This window comes from Thrips palmi, unplaced genomic scaffold (genome assembly GCF_012932325.1).
Source record: "Thrips palmi isolate BJ-2018 unplaced genomic scaffold, TpBJ-2018v1 HiC_scaffold_12, whole genome shotgun sequence".
Lineage (NCBI taxonomy): Eukaryota > Metazoa > Arthropoda > Insecta > Thysanoptera > Thripidae > Thrips > Thrips palmi.
In genome coordinates, this window is record NW_023144623.1 from 4862677 (window position 1) to 4874268 (window position 11592).

An 11592-nucleotide genomic window follows, 5' to 3' on the forward strand; every position below is an offset into this window, starting at 1 on the left:
ACTCTCGGAATCAGTCTGCAGCGCGAGAGGCGGCGAGAGGGAAGTCCACGAGGCGGACGGGTCACAGTGGGCCAGAAGACCGGTGGAGGCGGCCAAAATTTTAGACGCGTTTTGAGCTCCAGAGCCGCTAAATGAGGCTCGAACCGAGCTCGAACCCCGGGCCACGCGCTGCGCTATGGCTGGCTGCCGTGCCCGCCCTGGCCTGCCCCAGCCTGCCCGTGACCAAGCTTGGCCGGGCTTCGAGGCTTTGAGTGGCGCTGGCGCTGCGCTGTGTCTGGCTGTGTCGTGAAACGGACAGTCGTGTGAACGTTTTCACTTGCACGCGTTCCGACCCGGCCTGTGTGAGTGTGCCCGTGTGCGTGCGCGCGTCTGTGTGTGTCTGTGACTGTGTGTGTGTGTGGCCGTTACGTTAGCGACCGCCCTGCGCTGCTCTGCGCCGACTCCCACGCCTTGCCGCCAATCCCAAGCGTGTCGGTGGTCGCTCCGCGGTTGGTGATGACTGCGCCGCCTGCACTGTGTGTGCGAGAGAGACAGAGGCACGCACGTGCCGCCATTTGGGGGTGCGGACAGCGGATAGAAGTGAGCCAATCGTCACGCCGCTCTGTCTCTCTCGCACTCACGCGGCGCTCCGCAGCGGTGCGAGAGAGACAGAGCGACGTGACGATCCTTCGGCATGAGGCGGCAGCGCGACAAGGCAGGGCAGGTCGGCGACGAGAGGCGGCTAAGGCGAGGCGCCATCGAGTCATTCAATTCCCCTCCAAGCGAACCAGGGACTAACGAGCTCAACCTTATTCTGTTCCAGGGTCGCCCTCCGCCCCTCCGCCCGGCACGGCACGGCACGGCACGGCTGGCACGGCACGGCACGGCACGGCACGGCACGGCTGGCACGGGACGGCTGGCCGGCACGGCCGGCCGGCACGGCTGGCACGGCACGGCGGCACGGCACGGCACGGCACGGCCGCCTTGCAGGCCTTTCGGCCGCCATGCCCCGCCGCCACCAGGCCGACCGGGCCGCGTCGGCGCCGTGGCTGCCGCTCGCCCTCCTCCTGCTGGTCGCCACTCAAGGTAAGCTTCGCGTTCAAAATTAAAAAGTTTTGAATTTTTGCAGTGTGTCCACTTCATTTTATTCAAACTCGGGTTCCTCCTTTCCAGATGCGCTTGCCAACCGGCCGCCGCTGTTCCTGGCCGACATGCAGGGCCTGGTGCTCTTCGAGGACGCCCCCGTCGGCGACGTGGTCTACACCCTCAAGGGCGAGGACCCCGAGGGCTCGCCGCTCCGCTACGGCATCGTGGGCACGGACCGCTTCGAGGTGGACCGCACCACCGGACAAGTCCGGGTAGTCCGCCCGCTGGACAGAGAGGTGAGCGAGCACTGCAACGCCTGCAGTGCAGACTCATTCCGAGTGTCGTCTGCGTCACTCCGTCTCTCTCGCACTCGTAAGGCGTCCTCTGAAGGTGCAAGAGAGAGAGACAGAGCGACGAAAACGACTCTCGGAATCAGTCTGCTGCATACGCGACGCGCACGGAGCGCCGGGAAGGCAGACAACACTTGTGGCAGCGCGGTGGTTGGTTCGTCCAGCCTCCGCAGCGCCCGCGCAGCGCTGGGGTCGTGGCCACCGGTGGCTTCCCCCCCCCTACGCCCCCTCCCCCCTTTCCCAAGTCAAAACAATAACAGTCCCACCTCCTCCCCTACCCCTCCCCCGACCGGCATCCGCTCAAAATTGGGTTAGAATTACTGAAGCTGGTTACAGGATGGAAGAAGGTTTGCCTTGATGTTTATCGTTGTGCTTTCTGTTTCAGATTAACGACACTCTTAGGTTTTATGTCACTCTGGAGGATGAGCTCGGCGATGACAATGTCATTCACAGTGGGAAAAACAATCTGGTCCAGGTTGAAGTCTCCGTCATCATCGCTGATGTGAATGATAATCCGCCTGTTTTTCTTGGGGTATGCTCAGCTTCATCATGTTTCATCTCACTATCTAATTGTTTATTTACATAATAATGTTTTAAAATTATCTTTCAGACTCCTTATGAAGTTTTAGTACCTGAAGATGCAAAACCCCAAACTGTTGTGTTCCGAGGAATACAATTGCAAGATCCAGACCTTACAGGCGAAACCCTGGAAGTGGCTTGCGTCGAAGATCCCCAGTTTCAAGGAGCATGTGAGAAGTTTTCGGTTTCAGTTGTGTCAGCCAATGCCAGCCATTTCTCTGGCGACATTGTTTTGGAGAAGCCATTGGACTACAATGAACGTCAGTTTTACCAATTTGTTCTGGTGGCAACGGTAAGAAGAATAGCAGCTCAGAATTATAAATGTTTTTGACCAATTGTTTTATTATATTATTTAATAACATTCTCTGTTATGTAGGATGGGACATTCAATTCAACTACAAGTGTTGAGGTAAAAGTTGAAGATGTGCAGAATTCTCCTCCTGTTTTCCAAGGATCATTAACTGGAGTTCTGGAAGAAAATGATCCAATCGGTACCCTTGTTCTCAAAGCTCAAGCCAGAGATGGAGACCGCGGTCAACCAAGGCCGATTTACTATGAGCTTGTTAATAGTAAGTGCTTTTCCTCAACATTTGTATTTTTTATTTCTCTCATAATTTTCTAATTGTTCGGATAACAAATACAATGTGGTTTCAGATCCCCTGGAGTACTTTTTGCTGGATTCTCACACTGGAGAGTTGAGAACTGCTCGTCCTCTAGATAGAGAGGCTTTAGAAGACACCACAGGTGTTTTGAAAGTAAAAATTAGGGTAAGGCCTCTTTTCTTTACTTTATTGTAATGTTTATTCTTTAAATTTTTTTTGTCTAATTTATATTTTATTTGAAACTTGGTTCTATAGGCGAGAGAGCTAGTTGATGGTTATCCTAGTGAAGATCCTTACACCAGTGCTACAGCTGAAGCTACTGTCACAATCCGTGATGTTAATGATGAGCCACCTACATTTGACCGGAAAGAGTATAGTGTTTCGATTCCGGAAAATGCAGCCAATGGAACACCTTTGCCGCACTTGGATATGACTGTGACTGACTCAGATGTTGTATGTACCCCATTTAACTTTACTACTTCAAATTTTCTTGTTATGTACAAGAAGATATGTCTATTGTAATCTTTCTGTTTATTTCAGGGCACAAACTCTGAATTTTCATTGCACTTACAAGATGTTTCTGGTGCTTTTGCTGTTGAACCAAGCAAAGCAATAGGTTCAACATCAGTCAACATAAGAGTTGCCAATGGTTCTATGGATTATGAAAACCCCAACAACCGTAAATTTATTATTTTGGTGGTTGCTGAGGAGTTACACACAGAACCTAGACTATCATCTACTGCAACTGTTACTGTGACTGTAACTGATGAGAATGACAATGCACCAGTTTTTGATTTGGAAGCATATTCTGCCAGTGTGCATGAGAGTGCTTCCCCAGGAACTGTAATAACCACCATCACTGCTCATGATCGAGACCATGGTCGCTATGGTGAAGATGGTTTTGTCTATCAGTTGATTGGTGATGGTGCCGAAAAGTAAGACATTTTTCTTTCATTTCCCCTAAATTTAATTTGAAAAAGAACCAAAAATATAACCAATTGTACTAATTTTTGTTTTGATTTTACAATTTTCAGATTTGTTGTAAACAGAAAAACTGGGGTGATTTTGGTTGCACCTTGCGAAAACCCTGGCTCAGGATCTTGCTTGGACTTCGAAACGAAACCTGTCTACTACTTGAATTACAAGGTTACTGATGATGAGGGATCACAGGGAGGCTTGTCTGCTGTGGTTCCCTTGAAAATCTCTCTCCTTGATTCGAATGACAACACTCCAATTTTCACCAGTCAGAATTACAGTGCTGTAATTGATGAGGGAGCGTCTGGCTTTGAACCTCCTCTTGTTGTTGAGGTATTTTCTTTTGCCATGCACAAAAGTTGGTCGGTGCAAAATATTAAATAAAATTTGGTTTAGCTGACTGTTAATTTTTCTATTACTATGTTATTTCAGGCACGAGATGCTGATAAAACATCCGAGGTTACCTACTCAATCAAACAAGGCAATATTCAGAATCTTTTCTCCATTGATTCTCTCACTGGGGAAGTGAAAGTCTCAAATCCTACTGGTCTAGATATGACAAATATTCCTACTGATACAATTGACTTAACTGTCCAGGTAATTTTTTGTGATGCATGAACTCCTACAACTTTTGACTCATATTGTATCTAATTTAATTATAATGAAATCATTATTTCTCAGGCCTCTGATGGAAAATTCAGTTCACAATGTATCGTCCATATTAATGTTTTGGATGTGAACAATAACCATCCCGAGTTTGAACAAGAGACATACCTCGCATCACTACCAGAAGATATTGATATTGGTGAGTTCTGGAATCATGTACTCTTTAAGATCAGTTAAGTCGACAAAATATTAAATATGAATTCTGCTTGTTTCAGGCACAATGGTGGACACTGTAACAGCCACAGATGCAGATGCGGGAGTCAATGCCCAAATAAAATACAAAATTCAAAAGGGTGCATTTGATGATTTTTCCATTGATTCAGACTCCGGGGTTGTGAAAGTAGCAAACCACTTAGACTTTGATCGCCGACGCTTGTATAACATTGAGATCATAGCTGTTGATGGAGGTAGAGAAATTAAAGTTTATATTATTTGAGTTTTCTGTAATGCCACTGTTCCTAGAGCTTAAAGCATCAAAGTTTTGTTATTTTTTTTTTTTGCCAGGTATTCCGATGCTTAGTGGTACAACCACATTAATGGTCAATATCCTCAACACAAATGACAAAGCCCCTTTCTTTGTGCCAGCCACTCAAAATGCTGCTGTAAGTATAATAGTTTTGTTAAAATTAGAAGTGCAAAATAACTGTACTTGATTACAAAATTACATGTTTACAAATTTTCAGGTGACTGAAGATACTCAGCCTGGCACATTATTCTACACTCTTAACGCCACTGACCTGGATGTGAATACACCTGAGGCTTTGAACTTTGCTGCATCAGAACCAATCACAGCTGTTGACAAGCATGGGAAACCAGTGAATGATACTGAGGATTTCAAGGTGAGCAAATGTCTTGTGTTTTTGAACTAAAATCTGCAGACTTATTTGCTTTATAAACCAATTCTAATTGTATGTTTGCTTTTGTTTCTCCTCCAAACAAAAATGATACAGGAATTTTTCAGTATTGACAGCTCTACTGGTGAAGTTTTCGTTGCAAAGCCTCTACAGCGTGATATAGCAGCAGTTGTTAGAATCACAGTTTTGGTCACAGATATTACTGCCCCAACTATGCAGCAAGGGAAAGGTAATGCAGTCACACTTTGATTTAATCCCACTGATTTGTGTTGATTGTGTACTCAATGAAATTTATTCCTTTTCCAACTAGGCACATTGGTGGTAAATATCATTGATGTGAATGATTTCCCTCCAATGTTTTCCAAGCCTTGGACGAGAGAGGATCCTCACTACAAAGTTGAGCTCATTGAAGAGCAGCCCATTGGGACAACAGTGGGAACCTTTACAGCCACAGATGCTGATTCCAACATACAAGGATATGCCATTGTTCCTCCATCTGCTTATTTTGAAATAAATAATGTCACAGGTAAGACAGGCCTTTAAAATGTCAAAAGAGTCAATTGTAGTAGCTGAAATTGATTAGGATTGAGATAAAAAATTGACTTGTTGCTTTCAGGTGTTGTCCGCACCACCAGGCGTATAGACTATGAGGAAAATAACAGGCTAAACTTCACAGTTGTGGCTTATGATTCAGGTGCACCCCCACTCTCATCAACAGCTGATGTAACAGTTAATGTTGTCAATATCAATGATATGGATCCTGTATTTGCTCAGGTAGGTCCCATAGGGGGCTTAAATTTACTGTAAAATTGTCAGCAAGGCCATCTTATTTATTACATTCATTCATTACAGCCAAAGTATGAAGCTGCAGTCAAGGAAAATGCCCCTGCAGGCACTGTAGTTGTTAAAGTGAAAGCGACAGATAAGGACGATGGCTTGTTTGGTGTTGTCACTTACCAACTCATAGGAGAACACAGCAATGACTTTTTAATTGACCGAGATAGTGGAGAGATCACTGTTGCTCATCCCCGAGTGTTGGACCGAGAGACAACTCCTGAAATAACAATTCAAGTAATGGCTAGTGATGGTGCTCCTCCTGATACTAGGCGTACAGCAGCAGTTCCGGTAGGTCCAGGGCCTCTGAGAATATAAGTTTAGCATCAGGGCAGTATCTAATCAATTTTTATCGGGCACAGGTGGTCATTCGTATTTTAGACATCAATGATAACCCCCCTGTCCTAACCCAGCACAGTTATAGAGCAACTGTTGAAGAGACGGTGTCTCTCAATGCACCTTTAGTCCAGCTCCGGGCTGAAGATCCCGATCAAGGAGAAAATGCTCATGTGCGGTATTCAATTGTGTCTGGTAACAGTGGAGGTAAGTGAATCCTATTTTTGTCTTTCTTCCTCATTTTTAAATGGGACATATATTAAATACCTAGCCTCTTTTGTTTTAGGTGCATTTGCTGTAGATCCAGAGACAGGGGTTTTATATGCATCCTCTTCTCTGGTGGGTGCTGAGCGCCACTTCCACCTCTTAGTAGAAGCAAGTGATGGACATTTCATGGACCGCGCAGATGTAAATATTACAGTTCTTGATGTGAACCACAATAAGCCAGTATTCTTCCAGCCAGGATCCACCAATGCCTCCATTGGTATTCCAGAGGTAAAAATAAATTCAAGAAACGTTTTATTTGAATTGAACGTGATAAGAAAGAAATATTATAATACTGAACCTGCTCTTTCCCATCATTTATTTATTGTGGCTTTTTAATTTTTTTAATTCAGAGCAATGCAGAAGTGGGTTACTCAGTGATGTTCGTGAAGGCCAATGATGGTGACAGTGGTGAAAATGGTCATGTCACTTATCACTTCAAGGTTGATAATAAAAATGTTCAAGAAACAGATGAGTTTTATATCAATGAAGAATCTGGAGAAATCGTCACCAAAGTGCTCCTGGATAGAGAAGTGAAAGATAAATATGAGGTAGTGAAACACTGGCCTTGATTTTTTTTTCTTTCCTCAAACCTTTTCTTTTGTGCGTCATATTAAACATTTCCTTTTGTTATAGTTGGTCCTAGTTGCTCGTGACCACGGATCCCCCACTAGCTATGAAACCCTGAGAGTACTCACCATTAATATCATCGATGCTAATGACAACTATCCTGAGTTCCCCCGCACTTCATCAACAAACCCATATCATTTCAGTGCTCCTGAAAATGCACCAAGTACTGTGAAAATAGGTAAGCACAGTGTTTTAACCAGTTGAGGAATGGTTTACTTATCAAGTTATATTATTTAACCTTATGTAACACTTCAATTTTGGTTCTAGGTAAAGTGGAAGCACATGATCCGGATGAAGGGCTTTATGCTAGAATATATTATTATATCATTCGGTCTAGTGGCCCTGGCCTTTTTACAATTGAACGAACTGATGGAACCATTTACACAAATGCCACCCTTGACCGTGAAAAGGAGGACTCCTTTGAGCTGTATGTCAAAGCTAGTAATGATCCTGATTTTTACATGTCAAAGGTAATCTAGTTACTATTTTGTGAAAAATTACCATTGCAATGCTCAACTGTCTCAGATTTAATTTTTGATCTGGTCTTATTTTTCTCAGGAGGAAATGAGTGGTTTGAGTGATGATGAACTCCAGCAAGACCCCACAATTGCCCATGTTGTGATTGCAGTACTGGATGAGAATGATAATGCACCTCAATTTGAACACGCAAACTATTTTGCAGGTATACATAGTTATAGTTTGACCTAATTCATTTTGTTGTTTATCTATATGTCTTCAACAATTCAGTTTTCTTTTCTTCAATTTCCAGGTGTCAATGCCATGGCTAATGTTGATGAGCTTGTGATTCAACTCACAGCAAAGGACCCTGATTTGGGAGCGAATGGTTCCATCATCTATTATATTGCAGCATCCAATCTTTACAAGTGTGTACCACTGGGTTCTCAAGTGTGATTGGCTAGTAAGTTTTTTTTTTTCAAACAACTCATTTTCATTTAACTTTTTTTTTTTTTTTAGGTATGGGTCCAACAGATCATCTGGATCAATAGTCCCGAGTCCATTTAACATCACACAAAGTGGTCAGCTTCGCACGTCCAATTACATGGCCGAATACAATCAAGATCGATTCATTGTTGATGTGGTTGCTAGAGAGCAAGCCACACCTGAGAGGGAGACAAGAACCAAGGTTCATGTAAGTATTGACATCAAAGTGAGTTTTCTAGTTAATTCTGGGCTCTGTAAGTCACTGCAAGTTTCTCTGTTTTAGGTGTGGCTGTATGAACCTTCACAACTTGTTCGAGTAATTTTGTCACGACCTCCCAGTGAAGTCAATGCCCAGCAGGCTGAAATTGTGGCTGAATTGTCAAATGCCACCCAACGACTGGTTGTTGTGGATGGCATTGGTCCACATGTTAATAGCCAGGGGCGCCCTCGACCAGATTGGTAAGTTTTTCTTCTTCAAAAATGTCAGAAATAAAAAAAAAACATGTTAGTTTGGAATCAATCTCATTTGGTTTTTTTTTCCATGCTCAGGAGTGACATGTACCTTCATGTTGTCGACACTCCATCCAACACAATTTCGGCCATTCCAGAAGTACTGAAAGTTATTGATGCAAAGTATGACTTTTTGAAGGACTACTATGCTGGTTTTGCTATTGAAAATGTTGTGGTAAGATTTTTCTTTGTGATTCATTTTATTTTACAAGTTGAAAAACGGTTGCAAATGAATGTTGTTGTTTGTTACAGCCTGCTTATGTGACGCCAAAGGAAGAATCCATCGACTCAGCTCTTGCTGCTCTCATTGCTCTGCTCATAGTTCTCTTCGTCGGATGTGTCACAGTCGTTGTTGTTTGTTGCTGCTTCAGACACTGGTCAGTTAAAATTAATGGGAGTACCCTTTTATGCAGAATAACTTGAAGGATAAGATTGTTATTCCAACAATATTTTTATCTATTTCAGGATTGTGTCACAACCATCAGACATGAAGAAAAAGGATGCTCTCATTAAAAAAGCCATTATTGATGACTTAAACACCACAGAGAACCCCCTATGGATTGAGCAGTGAGTTTCTACAAAAATAAAAAAGAGAAAAATAACTTGAAACCATAAATGTATGGCAATTAAAAGGGTCAATATAATTTCTGAAATGATCTTGAACTTTTACAGGAAATTGAAATTGTATGAAGAGCAAGAATTAACCATGCAAGTTTTTTGTGAACCCGATCATAGTGTAGATATTGAATGCAGAGACAGTGCTGACTTTTCACATGTAAGTTATGTTGTGTCATATGCTTTGTTTAAAAGCATTATTTTTTTATTTTCTGGTTGGAGTTTTGTCATTTTGTTTGTCATTGTGTTATTTTAGGTTGACAACACCTATGCAACAATTCAGCACCCAAACAGAAGAGGCTCTCAAGATGTTGCAGATGATGGAGGCAATTATGCAACATTGAGAGGAACTGATAATCATGGAAATCATAGAGACGTAAGATCCAATAAATTCCATTCGAACCCCTTACAATTTGTACCTCGATCTGTGTTTGAAGAAAAATGCATGTTTTTTTGTTGTTTCTTTTTCAGATGTATGAAGCTGCTCTAGGTTTCCAAGGCTCAACATTCCAGGTGCCTGATCAACTTCCTGCTCTTCCTCCACCTCTACCTGGCTCAGCAGGGGGGAGTGTAAGAGCACACCACCACGGACAACCACATTTTGTAGCAGAGCTAATATGAGCGTATGATTTTTCAGTGGCCAGGCACCTTCTACTTAATATTAACTAGGGAATATGTTTCTTTAGTAAGCTTTTAATTTGTTCCTCTCTTCGCTTTTACAGAGAAACGTATTACTTAATAATTTCTTCGATTGATTCTGCGACTGATTCATTTAGAATCTTTCTCTCTTTTTGGATTTAACGTCTTTTTTCCGTCCAACGATTCTGTCCTATAGGATTGCTGTCCAGTCGGATCTGCTTCTTTATGTGCCAATTTGTGCTGTGTCATAAAGATGAATTGTTGTGTCAAAACGTGGTTGTGTTCAGTGTTGTGTGTTTTTTACGATTGTTACATAAATTAGTTGTTGGAGTAGATAGTTTTTGAGTCATACTGAAGCTTTACCTAATGAACTCTTTGTTTGGAAACCAGAGGAAGATGTGATGCATGTGATACATTTTCAATATCTTGTTTCATGTTGACATGTGTATTACTGTAATATGCAATTTTGATTTTAACTTTGTGTTGTATAAAGTTGTGTACATAAATGAAAGAAGTACAATGGTACTTTATGAACAAGCATCACCCATGCAAATGCTGTGCATTTGACTATTTTCTATTTTAATGTGTAGCCTGAATAGTTAAAAAATACTTATTATGATCAGTATTCATCAGTTATTTTATGTGATGCTACCTGTACCCAGTTTTTGGTCTGTTTTGTTGTTGAATGTTGTAATGTTTTTCTTTTTAATTTATTTTAATTAATATGAGGATGCCTCTGTTTCCCCTGTTCATTGTTAATGCCCATAAATTTTTTTGGAGAAAAGACTGACAAGAGTGGGTGCCAGATGGATAGAGGAATGTAAGTAATAAGTTATCCCAGAATTAATGTCAATGGAGATTTATGTAAAATAGAAAGTCAAGCATGAAAGAATGAATAATTATGTGCTGTAGATATGATAAAATGCATTGTGACCATGAATCTCTTGCTGAGGAGATAGTGTTTTCCAATTACTGCTCAGTAATTATTATTAGTTTTAGATAGATGTTCTATTTTTGTAGATATGGTAAATAACTAAGATATTTGACCAGTTATCCATTACTCCAACAGTCAAAGAAGTGATGGGTCCATGGACGTGACATTCCAGTTTGCTGCTATTGTAATGAAACTTTAAAATGTCATTTTTGAAACTTATTTTTATGTGTCGAGCAAAACTTTTTAAATTTGCCATATTATGCACTTTACAAATGGTGCAGGTTTGCTATTTTCATACTAGGAACAAACTGTAATTAACTAAATTGGATGAATATATTGTACAGTTAGTATTTTGATTTTAGTTGGTGTTACCTAACAACCTACAAGTCTCTCTGAGGCATGATGTAAAAAACAGAAAAATTGTGATACCTTTCAAATTGTCATGCAGACAACCAAGAAGATATAGTATATTGTTTCAATGTGCCGCTCAGAAATGAGGGCCTTCATTTTTTTTTTGAGTGAGTACTTCAAATGTCTGTCATTTGTTACAGTGTTTACATTTGTTACAAAAATAGATATTTGTACACTATGCCGGCTTGTTTCATTTCCACCTGATACGCAATTTCTTTTGATGAGGATTATTGTGATAAAGTTGTTTGCAAGAATACAGAGCATACAGCCTAATGCCCCGAGTTAGTACAGTGTCAGACACTGCTAAAAGGAAAGGGATGATGGGAGACATGGCCCCACCCGGCACCAAAGCCCCCCCCCCCAAAAAAAAAAAAAAAAAAAATGGG

General features: G+C 41.8%; 1 protein-coding gene across 1 annotated transcript; it reads left to right on the top strand.

Annotated features, from left to right (window-relative positions):
- The first annotated feature begins 993 nt into the window (after positions 1-993).
- Positions 994-11386, top strand: LOC117640174 (cadherin-87A). Its single transcript, XM_034376464.1, has 34 exons — positions 994-1065; positions 1153-1361; positions 1801-1947; positions 2026-2286; positions 2371-2563; positions 2649-2761; positions 2852-3049; positions 3137-3531; positions 3631-3904; positions 4004-4168; positions 4253-4376; positions 4453-4644; positions 4742-4839; positions 4921-5076; positions 5188-5320; positions 5402-5617; positions 5708-5865; positions 5944-6216; positions 6288-6468; positions 6548-6756; positions 6879-7076; positions 7162-7333; positions 7423-7625; positions 7714-7837; positions 7925-8039; positions 8131-8305; positions 8381-8556; positions 8647-8782; positions 8860-8984; positions 9073-9174; positions 9280-9382; positions 9479-9598; positions 9694-9845; positions 9945-11386. The coding sequence occupies exons 2-33, from the start codon at positions 1191-1193 to the stop codon at positions 9841-9843; spliced, it is 5556 nt and encodes a 1851-aa protein (XP_034232355.1). The 5' UTR covers positions 994-1065; positions 1153-1190; the 3' UTR covers positions 9844-9845; positions 9945-11386.
- Positions 11387-11592: the final 206 nt, after the last annotated feature.

Excerpts from the sequence above, each read along its gene's own strand:
- LOC117640174 (XM_034376464.1), top strand. The coding sequence starts at position 1,191 with ATGCAGGGCCTGGTGCTCTTCGAGGACGCCCCCGTCGGCGACGTGGTC. Across the intron at positions 3,905-4,003 it reads AACCTCCTCTTGTTGTTGAG|GCACGAGATGCTGATAAAAC; the intron begins GTATTTTCTTTT and ends ATGTTATTTCAG. Across the intron at positions 6,757-6,878 it reads CCTCCATTGGTATTCCAGAG|AGCAATGCAGAAGTGGGTTA; the intron begins GTAAAAATAAAT and ends TTTTTAATTCAG.